The following is a 25,578-nucleotide window of genomic DNA, read 5'->3' as shown; positions in this document are numbered from 1 at the left end:
TGCATCTTTTGGACTGGGATGTTCAATATTTAAAATCAATTTTATGGGTGTACCTCCTCCAGGCTTCCTTAAAGTCATTCTTTGGAGGAGGGATCTACCATGATCATCTACTTTAGATAAGGCACTTTTGGGTTTGTAACCCCAGGCAGGCCCGGCATTCCACCCTGCAGCCCCCCAATGGTTACAGTTGTGCCCCCATTGCTTGTCAACTACACAAACATAGGGGTCCTTTGCATGTGGTATATCTTTATAAATGGTTTGAATTTGTGACGTAGGGAAGGGGCATTCTACAATGTCACAATAGTCAAAGGTATATGTAGCCACACGGGTACATGATGAATTGTACCAGAAGGTGTACCCGCTGGCATCTTTAGTAATGGCTACTTGTTGGGCCTTAAGAAGGCTAATCAAGGTAGTGATGTACCAGAGATACATGGTTGTGCAGGATCCGCTTGTTCTGGTGCAGGAGTCTTTTTACAATGGGAAGCGTGAATCCAATGTGGCTTCCCAGCCAACTTAACGGAGGTGGGGGTGATCAGAAGAACTTGGAAGGGTCCGTCAAATCTTGGTTCCAGGGTGTGTTTCCGCACAAATTTCTTGACTAGGACCCAATCTCCGGGAAGCAGGCTGTGAGTGCTTGTGTCAGAATCGGGATCTGGAATTGAAGAGAAAACTTGGGCATGGATTTTGTTCAAAGCACTTGCAAGTTTAGTTACATAATTTACCAAAACATCAGTTTGAAGCTGTAGCTGTTGGGGAAAATAGCAGCCTAGCCTGGGTGCAGTTCCAAAAAGAATCTCATATGGGGATATTGAATGTTTCCCTCTGGGTGTGTGTCTGACACTAAACAGAGCTATTGACAAGCTTTCTGGCCAGGGCATCTTTGTCTCCTGTGACATTTTTAACATTCTAGCTTTTAGGGTACCATTCATGCGTTCCACTTTACCACTGCTTTGTGGGTGATAAGGGGTGTGGAAAGCTAGGGTCACCCCCAGAGCAGTCCAAATTTCTTTAGCTACTGATGCTGTGAAAGCCGGGCCCTGGTCACTTTCAATAACTTCTGGGAGTCCGAATCTACATACAATTTCTGTAAGTAGACGCTTTGCTGTTGTCTTGGCGGTGATATTTGATGTCGGATAGGCTTCTGGCCAGCCTGAGAACATATCCACTATTACTAGTGCATATTCATGGGGACCACTCTTTGGCATTTGAAGGTGGTCTATCTGAATCCTCTGGAATGGGTACATAGGCTTAGCCAGGTGCTTTTGAGGTGTTTTGGTTGGCTTCCCTGGATTACACTTTGCGCAAATGACACAGGCCTTGCAGTAGTTGTTGGCCAGTGTAGTAATTCCTGGTGCTTTGTAATATTTCTGTATAAGAGCAGTCATTAGATCTTTCGATAGATGTGCTGGCCCATGAGCCCACTGCACAACTGCCGGATATAGACTTCTGGGGAGGCAGAATGTAAGATTGTTGGAATACACCCCATCCTTCAGAACTGCTCCTTTCTTTTTCCATTTCTGTATTTCCTCAGGGGCAACTGTGGCTTGTTGTTCCCGTAGGATTCTTAGGTCAGTTGGAAGAGTCTGTAAAGTAAAAATAGGAATTTCTTCTTTTCCGGACACTCCTTCATCCACTTCCTGCAATTCTCTTGCTGCTTGCTTAGCAGCCTGATCAGCCAAATGGTTGCCCTTTGCCTCATCTGTATCCAATTTCCCATGTGCCTTTACCTTCAAAATGGCCACTTCTTCTGGGAGTAAGAGGGCATCCATTAGCTCTTTGATTGCAGAACCGTGCTTGACTGGCGTACCGGCAGTGGTAAGAAATCCTCTTGTTTTCCAAATTAATACGAAGTCATGAGCCACGCCCAGTGCATATCTTGAATCCGTGTAGATATTGGCGCGCTTTCCTTCAGAGATTTTGCATGCTGAAGTCAGAGCTTGCAATTCAGCTTCTTGTGCAGACATTGTTGATGGTAAAGATGATGACTTGATAATTTCATCTGTTGTGGTTACGGCATATCCTGTGTGGTATCTTCCTTCTTCATCAGCATACCTTGAGCCGTCCACGGACAGAGTGAGATCTGGATTTACCAATGGGTCCTCATGCACGGTTGGTAAATGTGTTGTTTCCATTTTCATCTGTTCAAAACAGTCATGAGGTGTTTCTGGGTCGTAGTCATTTACTACGACTAAATCTTGAAATTCATTTTCCAGGAAATGACGTGGCCATGCTTCTAGGTGGTCGGTTGCTGGATATTTGACGCCTTTTTCCTGTAGCTGTGATTCGTTCATGGTGGCCCATAGTTTTGCCATGGGCCCAAGATCATCCCATGATTTTGTCTTTAGCTTGGTAACAGGGACATGTGGAATGGCAATGTCCCAATGATGATACAAATGTTTGAGTTCTGGAGGTAGATGAATCAAGACCATACTGTTGCCTTCAGAGTCACCGTAGAAGTCTTGTGAGGTAAGTTTCACCTCAACCAAATGATAGAGTTCATCTTCATAGCAGGGTTCAGGGGTGATGGTTGGTTTGTACCACATGGTACAGAAGGCGTATCCTGCTCCATCACAAAGAGGTACTTGTTCATCATGAAAGGATAAGTTGGGATGCATTCTCTTGATGGTGCCAGCGAGAAGAAAAATATAGGTTTCGTCCATGATAAATCCATAGTATATACCCCCCTCAGGGAGTGGCAGAAGAGTGGACGGATTGAGAACCTGACACCTTTGAAGGGTGATGTTGTCAGGTAACAGAAGATGACATTGAAGACGAAGATGTCTGGCAGGAGTGACATGTTTAATTTGGACTTGGTTGACTATGGCAGAAATGTCATGAGGGGCCAAGACAACCAGAGGGTGGCCAAGGACTAGGTCTCCAGTTCTTTCAATGAGTTCCCTAGCTGCAAAAACGGCCCGTAGGCAAGAAGGGGTCCCTCTGGCCACTATATCCAATTGACACGAGAAAAATCCAATAGGCCTTTGGCGGCCTCCAGGTCCATGGGCTTGAGTAAGTACTCCTGTAGCATGGCCTTGTCTTTCAGAGACAAATAGTTTGAAGGGTTTGGTATAGTCTGGTAGGCCAAGGGCAGGAGCAGAAGCAATAGCACGTTTGAGAGTACAGAAGTTGTCATGGGCTTCTATGGTCAAGCAGAATGGGTCTGACTTAAGTGCATCATAGAGGGGTTGCATGAGTAGTGAGGCCTCTGGGATCCATGCTCGACAATAGGAAATGAGGCCTAGGAAGGCATGTAGAGACTTTGAGGTTCTTGGAGGTGGAATATCCAGTACTGCTCTAACTCGGTCGCTTGTGAGATGTCTAGTACCCTGAGATAGACAATGGCCAAGGAAGATAACAGTAGGTTGACAGAATTGAAGCTTGAGGCGTGAAGCTTTACATCCTTGTTCTGCTAAATAGCAAAGGAGATTAATTGAGCATTGCTCAGTTATGGGTAGGTCATCTCCACATAGCAGTAAATCATCCACATATTGAAGCAGGACGACCTCAGGATGGTCAGATTGCCATGGATCAAGAATAGAGCACATGGCCTTTGCAAATTGACTTGGTGAATTTTGTGCCCCTTGGGGCATAACAGTCCATGTGTACTGTTGTTTTTCATGTGTGAAAGCAAACAGATATTGACAAGTTGGATCCAGAGGTACACTGAAGAAGGCATTAGCTAGATCAATGACTGTGAAGTACTTTGCAGAGGGTGGAACGCCTGAGAGGAGAGTATGTGGGTTTGGCACAACTGGAGTGTCCAAAACTGTGGCTTCATTTACTGCTCTGAGGTCCTGGACCATTCTGTACTTCTCTGGTTCACCTTTAGGTGTGTCTTCTTCTTGACGTGAAACAACGGAGTGTTGCATGGTGATTCACATTTGACCAGAGCACCCCTCTCCAGGAGTGCTTGAATTTGAATTGTGATAGCTGCAGCTTGCGATGGTTTCAAAGGGTACTGTGATTTCCTTGGTAATTTTGCTCCTGGGATGAGTTTTACCATCCTCTGGGCCTGTGGACCACAGATTTGCAGGAACATCTGTCTTTAGTGAATCAGGAAAATTACTCCTCAGTTCTCTTGAATCCCCATGGGGTTCTTCAAGATGTAGCATCAGGGGTAGGGAGCACAAAGCTGAGGTGTCTGAATCAGATAGAGGGGTGGATAATTCCACTTGTCCATCTGGAGTGAAGGTGATAGATGCCTGTAGGCGTGAAAGAACATCAGCCTCTAACAGGTTAATGGGACATGTGGAAGACACCACAAAGCGAGCAAGCAAGCTAGGGTAGTTGCCAACCCGTAAAGGAGTTGTTAGAGGACTTTGTCTTGGTAGGCCATCCACTCCTACACAAGAGACATCAATATTTGATAGAAATGATGAGTCTGGCAGGTCTTTTTCTCGCAGAACACTTCGGGCTGCACCTGTGTCAACAAGAAATGTAGTAGGTTGTCCTTCAATGGGCAGAGTCACAGTGGCAAGTGCCCCCCCCCCTCCCCTTGATCCCCTGTAGACACTGCCATCACAGGGGTTAATGACACAGGCTTGCCAATTTCCTAATCTTCCGGCTCCTGTACTATTGGAAGTGCTTTTGGCGTTTTGGGGGCAGGAGCAGACTTGGTCACTTTCTTGGGTTCGGGACATTCACTTCGGAAGTGGCCCCTAACACACAATTAAAGCAAACTCCATCTTCGGGCCTGGTGCCTCTTGGTATAGGTCCAGGGCGAGACACCATGAGAGGAGCTGAGTTGGGTTTTCTAGGATTCTGTGCAGACTCCAGACCTCTGGCCACTAGGAGTAGTTTATCCAATGGAACAACTCTATATTCAGGGCGTGCTGCAATGATACCCTTGCGTATAGAGTCCTTGATGCCCAGGACAAAGGCACCAGAAAGCATTTGAGAATGAATCTTATTTGTAAGATCAAATCCCAAATCTGAGAACACTTGAAACAGTCTAGCATGAAACCTTTCCACTGATTCTCCTTTTTCCTGTACAATATCAGTGAGGCCAGCAGCCTGATCTGCAAGCTTGTCCTTAGCCCAGGCCTTTAGCTGGTTACAGAATGATATCCCAGAAGCATAATCTGTATCAGTTTCAAGCAAATCTGTGCTGAGGTGGCGGGCGATGCTAGGCCAATAAGCATCCCCGGCTTTTATGGCACAAATGCTTAGTAAATCTCGCCAAGCGGCGGAATAAGTCTTCTGGATCTGAACTAACCCTCGGTAAAAAGGCATTGGTTGTTTCTCTGGGTCTGGGAGTGATTTCATTAAAGCACTAGCTTGAGTGGGATTAAAAGAGACATATTTTATGGGAGACTTTTCTCCCCGACCCATATATCCAAAAGGATCATTGAGGGAACTTCGAGGCTGGGGCTCTGCGGCATCTTGTGGAAATCGAACACTAGGATTACTATCCGCATCATACTCATCCTCATATGAGACTTGGGGCCCCGTGGGAGGGGGAGCCGTTTGAGGCATCAGGACCGGGGGATATGAGGGGATCCCGGACGCTGGGGTGGCCATTGGGTTATGAGCATGCGGTGAAAAATCATTAGGGAGTACGGGCATTAAGGGCGCTGGGTGACTGGGGGCCGCCATATTGGAGGCCTAGAAGGAAGCTGCGTTAGGGTTAAGGGAAGTAGTGGCGGCCATGTTGGATGTGGGCACATCCGGGACGGACTGAGTTGGGGTGGGCGTGAGTGGGGCCTGGGGTGTGGTTAAGGAAGGGGAGTAGGGATTGATTGGATAGGGCAGGGCCGTGGGATAGGGGTAAGGGTATGGCCAGACCATCTGGGCAGGATTTGGAGCGGAACCGGGGAAGAGTGGGATAGTTGGATGGGGATTGGGTACGTAGGCAGGATATCCGGAATATGGATGTGGAGGTGAAGAGGCGGATGTCTGGGCAGCGGGAGGAGTAGGCGGAGAAGGTGTAGTAGGAGGAGGGATGGGTGGAGTGAGAGGAACGGAAGCAGGTATAGTAGGAGGGACTGGGGCGGGTGTAGTAGGAAGGGTGAAAGCAAGAGAGGAGGGGTTAGTGGACGGGGCAGGAGCAAGTGGGAGGGAAGGGGAACAGGCGGAGTGAGAGCGTAGAGAAGAAATGGCGGATGAAAGAGATGGATTAGAAAGGGAAGATAGAGTAGGAATGGATGAAGGTGATGATAGTTGTAGAGATGAGGGGGGGGAGAATAGGGATCCATCAAAATTCAGGACTGGGTAGACAGAGGCGATGACAGGGTGGGGGTCGGGAGGGTTAGGGGTGGGGGCCATGGTCAGTTGAACGTCATTCATTGCTGGATGAACCATGGGAGTGGACATCCTCTGGGCGCCATGACAGGGCGCTGGCTGAGGGAACCCCCCATCCACATAATTGTTATGATATACATACAGTTTTAAACCTTTGTGATCAATTTCTTCCTCAACCCATCCCTCTTGCTGAATAGCTCTCGCTACTCTGTACCAAGCTTCTGCTGTACGTAGCAAATTATGGTCTAACAGCTTGCCTTTCTTTTCTGTCAATAACCTACGCCAGCTCTCTGGCTGCAATCTACCACATGAACTTCGAGAAAATTTAATGGCATCTGTTAAAAAGCGGGTGCGCAGACCCTTATAAAGGCAAAATTACATCATCATAGAATATCAAGATAACAACAAATAAACTATATTAATTGGATTAGGTGTTAAGTGGTTAAGTCAATACCCTCCCATCAATATTATTAATTGGTCTAGGTGTTAAATGGCTAGTTAAATGTCCTCCCATCGAGAGGTGTCGTCATCTTGGACACGGGTGTGGACTTGATGGCTCGGGCGCCATTTTGAGTAGCACGAGGCTTACTTGATGGGAAGGAACTCTGTCGGCCATTTTGAGTGGTTAATACTGTTATATCCAAGGTTATGTTCAAGGCTTTTAGTAAATAGACATTTTATTAGTGCAATTCTCATGATCTCATTATGGTATACAATGTTTCATACTACAGGAACTTGACTGTTCCGGTGCTGCTCATAACCTTCTAGAAAAGCATTCTTTTCCTAATATTCTAAATGCTGTTAGGTAAATCAATGTTTTAGGAGTTTAATGGGAAGTTTTAATAAGGATTTAAGGACTTTAATAATTCTATAACACAAGCTTACAAGGTTGGGGTGCACGTTGTAGAGATACCTCCACAGGAAGCAGATGATCAGACCTAGAATGAACGCCACATATCAATTGCCTCGCCTTCTCCATTGTGAGATTCTCTCCTCCAAGACCCGGACAAACCATTTAACCCACTAATCCTCCGCTAAATCTGCGACTTATGGTTTTGGCTGATTTCAGGGAACTTTGGTCAATCTCTGGTGTTCCGCATTCAACTCTCAGACCTCTCGAGAATGCATGGGCACCCAGCATGAGACAAGCTTATAAATCTGCTTGAAATGCATGGAATGGTTGGTGCCTGGGAAGAGATCTCTTATCGGTTCCTTTTAACATCCATGTTGCATTTATTTACTTTTTTTTTTTTAGGCAGGGAAAGTGTATCGCATGGTTAACCTTTCTGAAGGACACCTGGGCGTCTATGGTGTCCCTATGGGACGACACCCCTTTGTCTGTTGAATCCTATGCGGGTTTCTTTTTTTATCACCCACCTTTACCACGTTATTCTTCACTTTTTCACGTTTCTCTTGTCCTCAAATTTCTGGAGTCAGGGCCAGATAATGTTTCGTTATCCCTCAAACAACTTTCTGCAAAAGTAGTCATGCTTTTTTGTCTCATCTCATGCAAAAGAGTCTCTGATGTACGAGCTCTTGACACGGGCGCTCTTTCCCGGAAGGCATTCTCTTTGACATCTCTAGAAGGACCAAGACCTCTTACAAGTCTGTACTCTACCTGGCTTTTCTAGAGAGACCCCTACTTTGCCTATGGGAATACACATTTTGTACAGCTTCATTACGGAATCCTCTGATGCCTCAACTGCTTGTCCTTTTCCTTTTTTGGCCAAATGGGTCAGATGGATTATGACATTAACCAGCATTGATCCTTATGTATTCTCACCACATTCGGTGTGGTGCTATAGCTTCTAAAGCTTCTGCAGTCAGCTGCCGACTAGATGATATTTTACGAGCTGCTGACTGGTCATCGGAATCTACATTTCGAGATTTTTATTTTAAACTGATTCAACATTTTGCAGGAGCGGTCATTTCACAGCTTTAAACTAGCATACTAGGAGCCACCGCTTCTAAATAAAATTTCCAGATTTTACTATTTACATTACTTAAAGTCATGGTTTTATTAATGACATGGAAGCAAGTATTATCCCTCCCTTCCATTCCCAGATGATTTTCTGACTGGGTACGTTTCTTCATGGTAAGTGTGAATATACATTATCGTATGTGGGCTAATCTTCAAGTTTACAGAAATAAGAATTTGTGTGTTTTCAAGGCGCTTTCAGTTAATAATTGAATAGAATGATAGCAGCTACCACACAAATAGGGACTCTCTACCCTATAGATTAGTACAAAAAAGATGAAGTGCACACTCAGTATTGGAAATTAATAATAAAAACCACCACTGGTGTTGTAAGTGCTCCACATGCACACCAGTGGTGGTTTTTATTATTAATTTCCAATACTGGTGTGAGAGAGAACAGTTCAGTAGTCAATAGAACCAGGTAAAACCAGAACGTAGAAATAATTCACTTGATCTTTCCAATAGAATGAAGGAGACGTATAGGAGAAAATCCAACCGGACCAGATGTCAAATGCTTCACACTGAAAAGAACAGAAACACGTGTAAGGTGAGCGTAATGGTGTCTTGTCAACATAAACGTAATTTTACCACATGGCAGGAGGCTTTATATTTTGCATGTTAATTCTAACGAAGTAAAGCAAAGAAAGTATGAGAAGTAGGTCAAAAGTAAAAGAATTGAAAAGTATATTTATGCGACCAGTTGGTGGAACACATAATATCAGCCAACGAGGCACCTAACGAAAAAACCAGCACCACAGTGGCGCCCCTAATCAAGTGCGCTCTGAAGCAACAGTCTATCCTGGCTAATGATAAAAACCATCTAACCCATCTCACAAGGGTCATAGGGGAGACCTGTTTATGTGGTTGCACATACAAGATGAGAAGTTGGCTAGTCGGATTACTCCTAGTGGAGTAACATCAAAACTATTCAGATATGTAGATCCAATGGACCAAACGGATGAAAAAAAACTTAGTTTAAGTTGTTTTAGTCCGATGCAAGATAGTAAACAAAACCCCTTCTGGTGAAATGAGATGCCTTTAATATCAAAGGCCCAAATGTCCGAGACGAAAAGAGACTAGGCAAAGTAGGAGGGTCCGCTTTGCAGAGAGTGCCGCAAAGACAACGATGGATTATCCGGCCAATCTAGAAGAAAACAAAAAAACACATACACGTCCCAGAGTCAAGAGTATTTCGGAGCGGATGGACGTGATAACCGATTACTCCAAAGAAGTTGACAGACAAACTAGCGGATTCTGCCCTACCAGCAAACCTAGAACCGGAACATGCACGGCACAAATGGCCAAATGTGTAACATTAATGGAAAGTTCAGTATGGTTGGAAGAGGTGCAGTAAAAGGATCGGAGTCCCTCTCCACACACCAGCTAGTCCATTTGTTCCTGACAGCGAGATAACTCCTTCTAGTGCTGGGAGTCCATGAGTCCCACAATAGGTCTTTAGTGGCTTGCGATAAGCCGTCAACATTACAAGACCCCCTGAAACCACCCAAGCCATGAGTTCCAGGCAAACCTGTAGGATGAGAGGATGTGGTTCCCCCATGGGGTTGGACAATAGGAGCGGAAACATCAGTAGTGCTTAGAAGCAATTGATGTATTGGATGGCTGAAATGTTGTCCATGCGGAGCAGTATGCAGCAGTCAGACTTGTGTTTCGCTAGACTACGCATCGCAAATGAGCCTGCGATCAGTTTTTGGCAATTAGTGTGTAATCCTGTTTCCTCCATTGAGCATGGACCCCCAGTGGACGAGTCCGCTTTGGAGAGTATGAACAACACCGACAGATAAACGTCCTTCAAGTCGAGGCGTGTGAACCTATTGTCCTGTAGGAGCAGATCTCGTAAGAGATGGATACCTTCATCTTTAAATAACGTCATACCACTAAAAGGATGTTGCTGAATATAAACCGGATGAGTCATTTTTATTCCTGTATGGAACAAAACTTGTTTTCTGTTTATTTTATTGTATTTTGTTTTGTACATTTTAATATATTGTATTGACAAAATCAAAGCAGTGTTTGGTGAATACTACCCTGAGTCCTTGAGAACATCTTTGGTGGGGAGTCAACCACTGAATTGGGGTCAGTGTCATGTGTGCCCAAGGCTCATTGATGCATGTGGGGAGCCTCTCACTCAGAAGAACTACTGTAGCTCAAATTGCTAAGTATGGGGCGCAGACCAGCCAAAGTGCCCATGATGACCCCCGTCCACTGCCGAAAGTGCCCTCAGTGGGGAGGTGAGCGTAGGAACTGAACCATGGAGCAATGGAAGAAGGTTGTCTTTTAGGTAAGGTATATGACCAGGTTCGTGTGCATCACTTACCTGAGGACGAGATGGCAGCAGGATCCACTGTGGGAAGAAGGCAGGTTGACATATATAGTGTTATGCTCTGAGCAATGTTTTACTAGGAAACCTTGGATCCTGGCATTCATGTGGATGTTACTTTGATACATACCACCTACCTATAGACTGTTGCAGACCACGTGCACCTACATGGCAATGGTGTTCCCTGGTGGCTGTGGCCTCTCTCAGCTGGATAATGCACCCTGCCACACTGCAAAAATTGTTCAGGAATGGTTTGAGGAACATGACAGAGTTCAAGCTGTTTACTTGCCTGCCTAATTACCCAGATCTCAATCCAATTGAGCATCTGTGAGATGTGCTAGAACAACAAATCCGATCCATTGGCCCAAGCCAGCTCTGAGGGACATCGGCGCTGGACTGAGGGAAGTGAAAGAAGTGGTTTTAAATGATTATTTGATTGCTAGACAGGGGGTGTAACCACATTAATTTATTAAACTGACCATTTATTTTGAAACCTGTACTTGTAAAATGAAAAAATAGGACAAACTCTTCTAAACACTCAAAAACTTGTTCGGCACGTAATGATGGTTTCAGGCTGACATTTTACAACCCAATAATGATGCTGGAGGTGGAGTAACACCTCCAGCCACAGAGGGGTTAATCTTTGAATGTTCAGTGTTTAATACTCAACACTGCACAGACAGACTCCAGGCGTTCATGGTAATTGCAGTAACTCTTAACTGCATCTCAAAGAAATCCTTTGTGTGCCCATAAAGGACAACTTATGTGATGTTGTTTGCATTATTTTTTAGCCTATTATTTGCATAATTTAAATTTTTTATATATATGATGCTTTAAAACAATATGTGACTAAGAAAATTAAATTGAAATAATAATGATCCCAAGGCACACCAAGGTTTTGCACATAAAAAAGCGTTTATTCATGCATAAAGAATACATCAAAATATCTTGACAGAAAGAAAGTGCATAACCAATTTATAGAACCAAAACCACAGTAATAATAAAGTGCTACATACAAACAACCATTAGAAAGGTATACTGACCAAGAGCAGGAGAAATGAAAACCCCAACGTGTCGGCTATGCAGCCTTCATCTGGGGGACCTCTCACTGACTGATCTATATTCCCACTTATATATCCTATAAATTAAAAGTAATTAACTTAAAATCAATGAGCTGGATAAAGGGAGGTACTTGCTAATTATATAATGTGTGTAATCCTCTGCACAATACCGGGAGTTACTTCCGGGGTTCGATGACATCATGACGCACGTGCGTCAAGTGACGTAATTGCGTATGGGCGTGGCCACATGTTCTGGTGGTGCAGAGTAACTACAGGAGAATGAAGTGGCCAAAATTATTATAAATCAAAGGGGAAAATCCTTCTAGTGCATAACGGCTATTTGAAGATTTATCAAACGAATGGTACATTCCATATCAACTGTAGCACACCATATGGGCATTGTGTATATGCAGAATGTCAGCTATATATAAAAATGATGCAGTCTAAACCAGATTACCCCAGAATGTCTGCAAACACTATTATACAAAATACCCCACATTATAATAAATCCATAGTACACAGTGTAGGACAATATACATACATAACATAATTTCAGCAAATTACATATTATACATCTTCCATAATACACCATTACAGGAAATAGTGGAATAAACAATATTAGCATGTAATAATATATAAATAATTCACATATTATACATAGTGAACATATAGGGCCCCACATAAAAAGAAATAAGAATAAAAATAATAAGAAAATATAATGATAAAAAAATAAATATAAAATATGAAAAGAAAAATAATAATAGCAAAGGAGAGTGTGGGATACCAGACCCATGGGTTCCGGGGAAATTCCCCAAGATCCATGGATGTGTGCATCAACACCCTCAAAAATAGAAAAAAGAGAAAATACAGACCAAAAATAAAAAATACAATATCGATGTAAATTTGATGACCGTTGTTTTATAACCTCATACACTGGGTGTGCAACTCAAATGCCCTGTTGGAGTGCTTTTCTCATCTGTATAGTATTTCATTGCTGTGCTTAAGGGATAAGAGGACAGTGATTGTCTGTGAGGCAGAGCTATGTCAGCAAGTTATAATGACCTCACTGGATGAACTAACGTATTCTCAATATATCCATTAAAGCGGCTCTGTCACTGTCTAAGGTCTTGCATAATTTGACCACTGATGGTGACATCACCATCTGGGCTCTGGTAGCCATAGAGGGCAGGGAAAGGTAGCTTTACTTTCCTGAACCTGTCCCTTCTTGCACCACCATCCTTTTCAGTCCAGTCCTCTTAAGGGCTTTTCAGCTCCTGTCACTTCAGCTCTCAGGAGTCAACAACAGCTCTGTACAATCACCCATGAACGAGTGTGGATTTATGGAGGGTCCCATGAGGCCACAGGATCTTCTGTAGACAGAGATTGTTTTTCCCTACAACCATCACTGGTGACGTCTGGGGGAAATGGAAAGCTTGACAAGCTTTGTCAGGCGGAGGAAAAATACTGAGACAAAGTAGTCCCTACTTTGTCTTAGTATATCTTTTGACTGAGGAGAGGATGACAGAGCTGTTTGTTAAAAGATGGAGTGTAGCTAAAGGGGTAGAGTTACACAGCAGAAAGCTGCAAAACTTTTTCTTTTTTTTAACAAAATTAAAAAAAAAAATAATATGGAAAAATAATACAGCATGAATAGGAGGCCAAAACCCATCAAATGCAATTCAGTTGTTTTGGTGACCATAGTGCTTCCTTTTAAACTGTGATTCTTTTAGCAGTTTCTGTGAAAGTGTATCGGCTACATATTATAACCTAGAAAAAGTAATTCTACCAGACAGTCACTAGAAGTGCTTCCCGCTGTTTAATGGAGTATGACTCCAAGAAACGATGCTGGACGTCCTCACGCTTTACATTTGGACATCCATCGTCTTCAAATTCCCCATATGAAAGCTTTGAATCAATGCATGCTCATAAGGTTCTCCCTCGGCACTGATGGAGGCGGAGATGGAGCCAGCACCAAAGGACCTCAAGGAATAAGGTGAGTGTAAAAAAATAAATAAAAAAAGTTTCTAATCCTTCATTTGCCGGCATAGAGGAAGGGGGCAGAGGAACACTAATGTTAGGTATACAGTTTTCTTACACCTCCCCTGGCTGTGACTTACATTGTCTGCATGAAAATAAAAATGGTTTCATTTTCAGTCAGATGCAACATACATAATGTTTTTCTCTCCTGTTCTGTAAATTGAACTTAAATCACACACAGGAGGCTCCTGCAGGATCTGGCGAGCTATTAGAGCAGGGAATAAGAAATTCTAAATTATTCAGAATTTAATTTGCAATAAAGGAAGTGTAAACTTTAGATGACCCTTTACAGGAAGTGTTTAGGAAGGCTAAGTACGTCACATGCAGGGAGATGTGTCTAGGGCTGTATAAACAAAGTGATTTAATTTCTAAATTGCAGGGATTGCAGACTGCAGGAATATGATCTATACACCATAACTGCTAAACTTATTTTGGTGACTGTAATGTCCCTTTAAGCTGTATTTGTTCATGTGACAATAGTGTACCTTTAAGTTGTTGTAGTGACGATAGTGTCCCTTTAATATTGTTAAAATTTTTTTAAATAAATGTCTATTGGAAGCAATGTTTAGGTTTATTTTGCCTTACTAAAGTTGCATTGATATCATGCCCTGCATGTCTTCTAAATCAGTGAAAATGTAAGTAGGTTAAAAGGATTTTTAGAATTTCATAAATAATTCATTAGATTGAAAAAAGATTCAAGGGACACTTCAAGCTGAAAACCATACATAAAATTTGAATACATTATGCATCCATACTTATTCTATAGACGCAGGCTCTCATTATAGTAACCATCCCATTTTGCCTTATCTGACCATTACCCTATGTTTAATATGTTTTTTTTATCAAAGCAATATAACAATATTAACTTTGTATTATTGCACATAGTTTGACAACTTACCTGAGGTCTGCCGGGCACCTGTTCCTTTGTCTCCTGAAGCACCTACAGGGCTGGATTGTCCCATCGGGATACTGGGAAATTTGCTGGTGGGACAGCATATATTTGGGTTGGTGAATGGCCACCCAGGGCACACCGGCCCAGAGAGCGCTATACAGCACCACGTTCCTCCTCCTGCTAAACATGTCTTGTAGCATGGCTGAACGTACTTCAGGTAGAGGATCTTCTGTATTCTCTAACCAGCCTGACAGGAAGTGCTCACTGAGATCAACAAACAACTTCCTGTCAGTTCTCTACTTGCAGTACGCTCAGCCATGCTACATGGAAGTCAGCAGGCACAGAAGGGGAGGGGGGTGGGGGAGAGACACAGAGGGTCTTGAATGAATGAAATTCCGATCCGATTCATTCCGCGGCTGCAGCCGCTTAATAGATAGCTCTCTAATTCCCACATTAATCTTTTGCCCCTACTCACTATGCCGCGAGTAGGGGCATGTATACTAAACAATGAGCTGCCTGTGGCTGTTCACTGTTGAAAAGAAAAAACAAAAGACTCCCCCACTCCAAAAATGTGCCCCATGGTGGGGCACCTATTCAGGTAATTAACACAGTGTCCCCTGCAAGCCTTAACCTGTGCCCTGCGAGTGGGGGCTACTAAACTAATTGGGGGATCTACCTAAAAATACCCCCCCCCCCCAGGTGACTATGGGTCCCTAAGCACCTAGTCACCCCTTACCCCCAAATAAAATAAAACCCTACCTACCAACTCACCTCAACACGGAGGGGGGGAAGCAATAAGCTAAATACCTATAAATAAAAATAATAAAAATCATACTTGGCACTAGATGTCTTATTTTTTCAGCCCCCAAAAAAGGCCAAATAAAAATCCATAAATCACAACGCTCTGACAGGTAAATCTCGAGCCTTACCTGCAAGGTTTAAGACTTAGCTGTCAGTGCACTCTGGTTGGTCTGATAGTTCGCCTCCCCCCCTTTTGTCACTGAGGGCACCCACCCACCGCTTATTGGTGGGGAGGCGGGACAATAGATGTCGTCCCCCACCCTCCCCCTTTGTTACTTAGGGCCAACAGCCGCCGCTTATGGGTGGGGGTCCAGGGGAGGAAGCAGTTGGTCCCCTCCTTTTGTTACTTAGGGGCCCCACCGACCGCTCATGGGTGGGGGGTGGGGGAAGGCAGTAGGTCCCCTGTTTAGGTGAATAGCCACCACTCACAGGGCATAGGCGGAGGTGGGGGCTGGGGGAAAACACTATTTCCTCCTTTTTTATTATTTTAATAGATGCCCCACCATGGGGACATGGGGAACCTGTGCTGGGTGCCCTTTATTGAACTCCAGGGGTGAGGGTCAGCCACTGGCTGCTTACTGTTTAGTAGACATGCCCCTGCTCACGGCATAGCGAGTATTGGCATTTGGGAGATTTTAATCTCTCTTATGCTGATATGGTGGTCATATTGACCCTCATAGAATGATGGGGGCATGAGCATTCTATTTTGAAATATTACAAGAAGGGAGCCTCGAGCCGGTATCTCCCTCCTTGTAATAAACGCAATGAACGAAGAGGTCTTCTTCGTTTGTTTGAAATTTCTATTCATTCGTCTTTCTGATGAATGAATAGCCGAAATTCCCGTCTGAATTTCGGACAGTATCGAATGTCCAAGTGTTCTAGTGTGGGCAGATGACGTGCCCCACAGGGCCTTCATCTGTTCATCTGCCCACACGGGGACGGCAGCGCCGGGGACCTAAGTCCTGGCATAAAATAAAGATCTTAAAAAAGGTAAAATGGGAAGTCTAGGGTCATTTGGGGATGGCTAGGGGGACAATAAAATGTATTGCAGTCGGGAGGGGGTTAAAAAAAAAAAGGATGCGGCCATGATAGTGCCGCTTTAAATGTAAAATTCACTTTGAATTCACCTTGAATTCTCACTTTAGTAAATAACCTTATGTGTGTCTGTTGAAGCATACTAAATGTGGAACGTAATCCAGGCACTCCAAAGTGTTCCAAAATTGGAGATCCTGGATTACTTTCCACATTTAAACTCTACAATTGGTTCTTGTAGTACTGGGACCGATTTCGGTCAGCACCCAAGGATTCCTGGGAGAAGGGTTTGAGTGCAGTTCCACTAACCTGTATATGGTGAAGCATACTGTCAGACTATCCCATATTTCCAGGTACAGCTCCATTATTATATTGTCCTGTATCCTCAAGTCTTTTTTTTTTTGCATTGATAATTGTTACAATTTCATATTTTAGCATCATTTATTGTGTCAGAGCAGCAATAGTTAACCTAAGCAATTTCCTGCACGATAAGTAATAAACCTAAGCAATTTCCCTTCTATAACCAGGCTTATTCACTAAAATCCGAATAGTCCTATATGTAGCCGGATGGTTTTGCCCCATTCGAGGCCATTTGGACTTTAGTGAATAACCCTGTTTGTATTAGGGAAACCTCTTAGGTTTATTACTGCAACATATTGACATTGTTTATAGAATTCATCAATGCAGATTGTGTAAATCAGTCTCTGAATGGGCCTGAATTTGATCCAGTTTTCAGCTGGACAGAATGCAGCTGGACGGCTGAAATCTGGACATAATTAATTAAATCTGGGCCTAGATTTAAATACAATCCAAACTGTTTGGCCACTGGCAGATCTATAAAAAACAAACAAACCGTAAAACCGTCGGCAGTGTAATATTTTCTTTGTGCAAAGAGAGCAGGAACAAGCACCACTGCACAGTAGGTACCCAGAGCAGTTCTGTTTTCATCTCCAATACAATCAAGAAGGAAACAACCGGATAACCAAAACTACATTTAAAATGGCCACTGACCATAGAGTTCCCCCACAAACAGTTCCAGTGGTCCTTTTTAAAGTAGCAGTATAGTAACTCCCTCCCTTTAACATACAACGTTGCCTAATAATTGAGAAGCTATAAAAATATGGTTTGATGGTTAGTTATACTTTATCCTATGTCCTATGACATAATCTTTCAGTTTCTCAGGACAGCATATCACCCTTCCAGTTTATGATATTTTGCATCCAGCTTCTGCAAACTCTGTAGGGACCAGGTCTCCTTCTGAATTAGTTACTTCAGTCTCTGAATCTGAAGTTAGTGTGATTGTTGACTCTGCTCCTCTTTCAATTACAAGAAATTTTGGGGTCCGGGGCTTTAACCCCTTAAGGACACATGACGTGTCTGACACGTCATGATTCTCTTTTATTCCAGAAGTTTGGTCCTTAAGGGGTTAAGGGTATGTCCAGCTTCTGAAGCTGTGTCCTTAAGGGGTTAATGCTGCAGCCACAACTGGTATCTTGGTTCTTAGTATCTGACCCATCAAAAGTTGTACTGGGGAATATCATTCCAGTGTTTGAAGTGTTGTGCAGCTCCACGAGCCATATTTGAGGATCTTTCCCGTAATTCTCATGTTTGGAGCATGAGTTTAACAATTCTTACTGTTCTTTCTGCCAGTCCATTGATTGGGAGTAGCAAGGACTAGAAGGAGTAAACTATATACCCCATTTTACAGCAACTGTCTTCATCTCAGCGTTGGCAAAGGGTACATTGTCAACGACTTCTGTTGGGATGCCATGTCTCCTAAAGGTTGCTTTCAGTTTGCCAATCACTGTCATTGCAGATCTATCTGATACGTTTAATACTTCAGGGTACTACTAAAATTAGTTACCTATTACAAGGCATGAGCACCCTTTCCACTCAAAAATGTCAAAATACCAGCTTTTGACAAGGAAGGTGAGGAATTTTGTGTGAGAGTAACGGTTCCTTTTGATTTACTGGTATGTGACTAGCACAAATCTTGTACAAATCTGCAATATTTCACAGGCCCTATGCTCATGGGATTGGGCCTTTGGTAGCGTCACTAGTTTTAAAAATTTAGTAGATATGCCATCAGGCAGGTGGAAGCATATGGAGCTTTACAACATCCATTATAGTAATATATCCATTATACCCCCATAGGATTTTTTTTTTTTTTTCAAATGGCCACATAATTAACTCTTGCGCTGCTGAGGATTTTCAACTATTTGCCCACTGGCTGTTAGCGCTACCAGTGGGCAAATAGTTCTTCAAATGATCAATTCACTTGTAAGTGAATTCTAATTTCCGAATATACATTTTGCCGGATGCATTCGGTTTATCTTCATTTGCCATGCAGTTGTTGACAAATCTCCGATTGCAGATCCATCTTTAGTAACTTGTAAGGAAAAGGGACTACCCCATCGGTAAGAAACACTATTCTCCATAAAAGTGCCAGTGACTGGACGGAGAGAGCGTCACTGCAGAGTAGCTCAAGATAAATTGGAGTAGAAGGTAAGCGTGTTTGATTCAAATTCACAGGTAAAGGAGCTTAGAACCGTCATTTTGTCTAAAGATGACACAAATTGTACAATGAGATCCCTTGTGCATCCTGGCCTCGGGATGCAGTAACAGCCATCTAGGTCTAGGATAATAGCCTTGGCTCTATTAGACGGTAGCAGGTTGAAAAACAGGTGGCATAAGTAGTGAGGCAGTTCGGCTGCAACCAATTGAACCCCATATTTTAACACTGTTGCATCGGTTCCTGTCCTTCTGCTCTGCTAATTTTACGGTTATGCCTTCTTGGGCTTGTAATACCATCGTTTGGGAATCTTGTATTGTGGCCTGCATGGTCTTAATCTCTGTTGTGGTTATTGTGCTTATAGTGTTCCTTCAGTTCTGGAAGGTTCATCCATATTGTGAAGTTATTATGCCTTAGCTTGGTGGATATCACAGTATTCACATGCCACCTACTGTTGGAAGGATCAAATAGCAGTATAGACCTGAAATATTAACATGCATTTAATGTTTTGCTATATTTTTTGCATGCTCAAATCTTTGCTCAAATTGTTGCAACAAGAAAAAAGGTTTGCAGAATACTGCTTCATAAACCTGCCTTCTCATACAGGGAAGAGAAAAGGCATAAAGAATGTGGGTCCATCCAGCAAAAGAATTGATCCACCAATCAAAGGGAGCAGGTCTGTCCATCAATGGGCTGAGCTTGCCCCACCTATCAAGGATGACCATGCTGTCTGATGCCTGCAGACCATGCATGCAGTGCCCCTCCAGCAGACCATGCATGCAGTGCTGCTGAAGCTCTTTGTGCATGTTCCTACTGCCCAGTCCCAATCGCAGATTTTAAAATGTGGTACCTATATAGGTGCCTGGGATCCCTGGACAGGATCCCAAAATGCGTTACTGTCCCAGCAACTTGGGAAATGTTTGCATCTATGATTCTTAGCCGTGCCTTATCGGTGTATGTTCACTACTTAGCCTCTGAGAGTACTGAGTTAGCAGAATTGCTATGAGACTAGCAGCCGACATTAGCAGGAAAGCATACACACAAACAGACAGATAGCAGGTATGTAAGTATAGACAGGTGGATAGGGCACCTTAACAGATAGAGAGTGCGAGGAAGCAGAGAGAAACGTTCATTACATCTGTCGCCAGCACACCGTGCTTGTGACAACGAATGTAATTTTTGCACGAAATTGATATTAGGCAGCCTGGAATCGAGAACTGAGCTGCCAAAGTCATCTTTGCCAGAGGTGCAACCATATCGTCTAAATTTTCAAATGGACATAGAGGGACACTTTAATTTTAGGACTGTGGTGTGTGGCCATGTGCAGACTGTTATGACAAATTTTATGTGACTCGCTAATAAGAATTTATGCAAGTAAAATGTAATGTTGAACCATAACAACCAATTTTTAAACACTATTTATTGTTGTTTAAAGTCATATTACTGCCCTTATCCTCCCCTTGCATTTCTACACTCTTGATTTTTATCACCTACAGCCCTCCCCCAGCCACTCCCAGGTTTCCATTCCCTCTTTACTGACTTCTCTCATCTGTCAACTATCCTTTTTTGGTTCACATATGCCATTTGGAAGTGAGGTTGAGAAGTATGACTACATAAGCTTATGCTATCACCGATTGACTTGTGCACAACGTTACAATACATATCCATCTATGGTTAGTTCTGTTTGGATGTATACTATCCACTACTTGTACTGCAAAGTCTATATCTCCAACTGCCTTTCTGTCACTTACCTTGAGATACCAGTAATGTTTTTATGTCTCAATAAACATTAAATATATAACTTTTGCGTATTATTTTATTGCTATTGTTCTTTATTGTTATGTTCTACATTGTTATTAACATATTTTTTCATCAACATTGTTGAATAAAAATAATTGGAAAAGAAAAAGTATGTTAACGCAATACTGTTTGTTATTGTTGCTGTGGAGTTATGCTAAACATTTAGACACACCTACAATATGGCCTTTTTTTTTTTTTTTAGAAAAGAGGTACATGTTAAAAGTACATAGGAACACAGGGATTTGGGCCCAAAATGAGTGCAACTAGCCCCTAGCACAAAGGTGAATATGTCATGATATGCTTAGCGTTTGAAGCAGAAGTGGTCATTGTGGTTGGAATAACCCTTTAATTGGAACCGAATGCATATTATTATTATTATTATTATTTTATTATGTATATAGCGCCATCAGATTCCGTAGCACTGTACAATGGGTGGACTAACAGACATGTAATAGTAACCAGACAACTGGACGTACGGGAACAGAGGGGTGGAGGGCCCTGCTCAATGAGCTTACATTCATATGCTGTGTATCAAGTTTTACATTATGGTAGTACGACTTTAACATATAACCTTCACCTTCCCTGTTATAAAATAAATGAAACTTTTTTATATTGTTTCAGATTGTGTGTTCCTATGTAAAGTTGTGTGTACATTTTTTTTATAGCACTTTTAGATGGGCATTCTTGCATTTGAACATCAAAGCTAATGTAAAATATGAGGGAACAGAAAATAAAAAGCAGAATATGAGAATTCATACTCTGGAGAGGAAGTTATTGCTTGAATTATTTCCTCATTTCTAGTGAGGTGATGCACAGGACATATATCTAAAAAATATATTTTTTTGTATAGGTAATAGTGGGAACTAACGATTTCAAGTCCCCTTATGGACATATTGAGATGGCTGCCGATGGGACGAATGCCTCCTTTAGGCTGCTGCCTCTTAATATTGGTGATGACTTGTGGGGGACTATTGACAACATGCAAACAAGTGGAGCTACATCTGGATAGTATTCAAGATGTTTGGGATGGTGAGTACATCTTCTGTTTCATACATTCCTAATTCCCTTCCGACATCCAAATACCATAGTCCAAGAATTACAAACTCAAAGCCTAACTCGGGCCAAATAAACAAAGTTTAGGTCTATGTGGGCCGCCAAAAAAAAAAGCGTTCTCATGCAAACAATATGTAATCCTGGGTACATATATATATATATATATATATATATATATATAATCCACTCAAAAGCTTCACCTTAAGGTACTTACTATCTCAGTAGTAATGCCACTATCTGGAGCGTACGCTCCTCTCGCTCCCTTAGTCCCTCTGCAAACTGCTGTTTCAGCCAGGTAGGTAGCTGCACGGGCCGCTCTGTTCGCTCCCTAGTCCCTCTGCAATCTCCAGGCAGAGTACTGTGTGGCTGCACACTCCATTCTGCTCGCTTTTACCCCCCTTCCATCCATGTCTCTGTTCCCCTCCCTTCCATCCATGTCTCTGTTCCCCTCCCTTCCATCCATGTCTCTGTTCCCCTCCCGTCCATCCATGTCTCTGTTCCCCTCCCGTCCATCCATGTCTCTGTTCCCCTCCCGTCCATCCATGTCTCTGTTCCCCTCCCGTCCATCCATGTCTCTGTTCCCCTCCCGTCCATCCATGTCTCTGTTCCCCTCCTGTCCATCTATGTCTCTGTTCCCCTCCCGTCCATCCATGTCTCTGTTCCCCTCCCGTCCATCCATGTCTCTGTTCCCCTCCCGTCCATCCATGTCTCTGTTCCCCTCCCGTCCATCCATGTCTCTGTTCCCCTCCCGTCCATCCATGTCTCTGTTCCCCTCCCTTCCATCCATGTCTCTGTTCCCCTCCCTTCCATCCATGTCTCTGTTCCCCTCCCGACCATCCATGTCTATGTGTGTTTCCCTCCATGTCTCCCTCCTTTCCATCTCTCCCTCCCTTCCATATCTCTCCCCCCACATCTCTCCCTTCCATATCTCCCCCACATATTTCCCTTCCATATCTCTCTCCACATATTTCCCTTCCATATCTCTCTCCACATCTTTCTCTTCCATATGTCTCTCCACATCTTTCCCTTCCTTATCTCCCCCACATCTCTCCCTCAATTCCATATAATTTGTTTTGTGTCTAAACATTTTAGCAAACGTTACGAATTCCTTCGTCCTGTATACTGCCAATTATAGCGTTAATATAGTATTGTTAGATACGTTTTTCAAATTATTTAATATGTTTGGATAAACTGCTACTCATTGCAAAATGTAAATATTTTTCATGATATTAAATCATTTTACAATTTTATAAAAAAATATTAAATGTGGCATAACATGTTAAAACATTATAAGCAGCATCAAATCTATAAAGAGTACTTACTCCTCTGGCATACAACTGTCTGGCCCTTCTCATGAAAAACGCATAGTAAAAGGTGTATACCCAGAACCATAGTTTTCACTTGAATACAGTTAAAAATGTTGCCTATAATATACCACTCAGGGGCGGACTGAGAACCCTCAGGGCCCCGGGCAAAATAAATCAAGGGCCCCCTTACAGGCCCCACCCATACTCCGCAGCAAGCGCCACCCATGTCCCGCCTCCATGCACCGCCTCCAGCCACACCCTACACAATCTTTAGACACAAGGAACAAAAGTGCAATAATCCCTTCAAGGCCCCAGTAGAGACTACAATTGAGGGCTAATGGGCCATGGAGGGGGGTCTTTCTAGCAGAGGCTATCTCAGTGTCCTTTAGAGAGTGTGTTAGAAAGAATCCCCTCCAGGCCCTATTAGAGACTACAATGGAGTCTAATAGGCTTGGAAGGGGGTCTTTCTAACAGAGGCCATCTCAGTGTCCCTGCTGGAAACAGTCGCCTCCAGGCCCCAGTAGAGACTACAATTGAGGGCTAATGGGCCATGGAGGAGGGGGGGGGGGGAGTATTCTAGCAGAGGCTATCTCAGTGTCCTTTAGAGAGTGTGTTAGAAAGAATTTCCTCCAGGTCCCATTAGAGACTACAATGGAGTCTAATGGGGCCTGGAGGGGGTCTCTCCAACACTCTGGTTCCTATTCACAATATAGCAACACAACATAGCTCGCTGATACCTAGGCCAAGTTGGCTCCTCTTACCTTAATTACTGTTGTTGGCTGGCAGTCTGTGGGCTTGCTGAAAGGCTGTGGGCTTACTGGCTGCGGCTAGCAGGCTGTCGGCTTGCTGGCTGTGGCTTGCTGGCTGGCCGGCTGTGGCGTGCTGGCTGCGGTTGGCAGGCTGTGGGCTTGCTGGCTGTAAGCCTAACTGGTGGCCTGTGGGCTGGCTGGCTTGCTGGCTACTGGGGCACTTGGAGATTATTTAAAGAAATAATCCATGCACAATAACCACTACTGCTCTGTGTAGTCGTTATGGTGCAAGGAGGGCCGGGCCCCCCTCCCAGAGTAAGTAGTCAAACCGTTTAAGAACAGTTTGACAACTTACCTGGGGTCTGCTGGGATATGAGGCTGTTGTAGGGTATAGGAGCAGTGGTGCAATGTGTAAGGGGTGCAGTGTGTGTGTGAAAGGTTCAGTGTGTGTGTGAGGGGGTGTAGTGTGTGAATGTGTAGGGTGTGTGGGGCAATGTGTGTATGAGGGGGCTGTGTATGTGTGTGGCAATGTTAGTATGGGGGGCTGTGTGTGTATGGGTGGGCAGTGTATGTGTGTGTGTGTGAGGCAATGTGTGTAAATGTGTATGGTGTGTGTGGGGGCAGTGTGTGTGTATGGGGGGCAGTGCAGCTTGGTCACGCTACAGGGGAGGTGAGAAGCTGCAGCCGCCTGAGGCTCTTAAGAGAGCGCTCAGGCGGCTGCAGCATTTAAAGGGGCAGCCGGGCCCCCTGATGGCAGGCCCCCCTCCCGGCCGGGCCCTCGGACCATGTCCGAAGAAGTGCCCGACCGGTCAGTCCGCCCCTGAATTACCACTTTATTTAAAAACCCACCGGATAAAGTAATATTGTATTCTAAGACACAAGTTCACTTTGTAATACTATTCATATGGATGTCAAGTTGTATAATGTATGCCAAAAGGGGATGTGTCTGTTGTACCTTTTTAATAAATTATCTTGTATTTGTGAACATGTCAAGTCCATATCCGGAAACCAAATCAATAAAAATTAGCAAAAAATAAATATATATATATTGTATAGACACTACAATTATATGCAGGAGAATCAGGTATACAATGTCAATTAAAACCAGCAAAGCGGTTCATGTTGCAAAGTTCTAAAAGTTAGTCCATAGCTAACTTTTCTGTAAGTTGTCATTTTGTGCAAAAATCTGACATCGGAACGTTCCGCATTATACAAGACAAAGTTAACGAAAATTACATTTTTGTAGAATCTACTCATTGCAGACAAGAGTTAAAACTGGTGGTAGTGACATACATAAGAGATCACTATATAAGCCTTATGGAGCTTATGTTATTGATTTACCTAAGTGAATGTGTGACTGCATGACCCTTAGGGCTTTATGTATCACATTTTAACATGGTCCAGGTGTGCTGTACGCTGGGATGGCAGCTGGAAGAAATTAGAGTTGATGTAAATATACCAATTTCTTTTTCTGTCAAACGTATTACGTTCTCATAAGCATTAAATAGAAATATGTTTTCCCACAGCTGAACAAGAGCCTGAGTAGGTGACACTCTTACACTTCTATACCTTGTATACCGTCTTTAAGCAGTGTCATTTGGCTGGTGACACTGCACTCCCTTGTTTAAGAATTTTCAGAATTTTCAATAAACGGAACTCTTTCCTAATTGATATCAAAACTGCTGTATGGCACTGAAACTCTGATCTGACTGATGACTTACTTGATGATTTATTTCCCAGATTTGTATTGTGATTTGCCTGGGTTAGCAGAGCTA

The 25,578-nt window shown here is 43.3% G+C and overlaps 1 protein-coding gene across 2 annotated transcripts in view; it reads left to right on the top strand.

Moving 5' to 3' along the window:
• Positions 1-25,578, top strand: part of RHBDD3 (rhomboid domain containing 3) — a 34,151-nt gene that overhangs the window by 4,857 nt on the left and 3,716 nt on the right. For both annotated transcript variants that reach the window (XM_063454730.1, XM_063454731.1), the window contains exons 2-3: positions 20,897-20,975; positions 21,545-21,723. In XM_063454730.1, coding sequence (XP_063310800.1) covers positions 21,579-21,723 — 145 coding nt within the window. In that variant the 5' untranslated portion in view covers positions 20,897-20,975; positions 21,545-21,578. The remainder of the gene's footprint in view (positions 1-20,896; positions 20,976-21,544; positions 21,724-25,578) is intronic.

The sequence above is a fragment of the Pelobates fuscus genome, chromosome 5 (assembly GCF_036172605.1).
Source record: "Pelobates fuscus isolate aPelFus1 chromosome 5, aPelFus1.pri, whole genome shotgun sequence".
Lineage (NCBI taxonomy): Eukaryota > Metazoa > Chordata > Amphibia > Anura > Pelobatidae > Pelobates > Pelobates fuscus.
The sequence above is the reverse complement of the archived record's forward strand: the minus strand, read 5'-3'. Positions and strand labels throughout refer to the sequence as shown.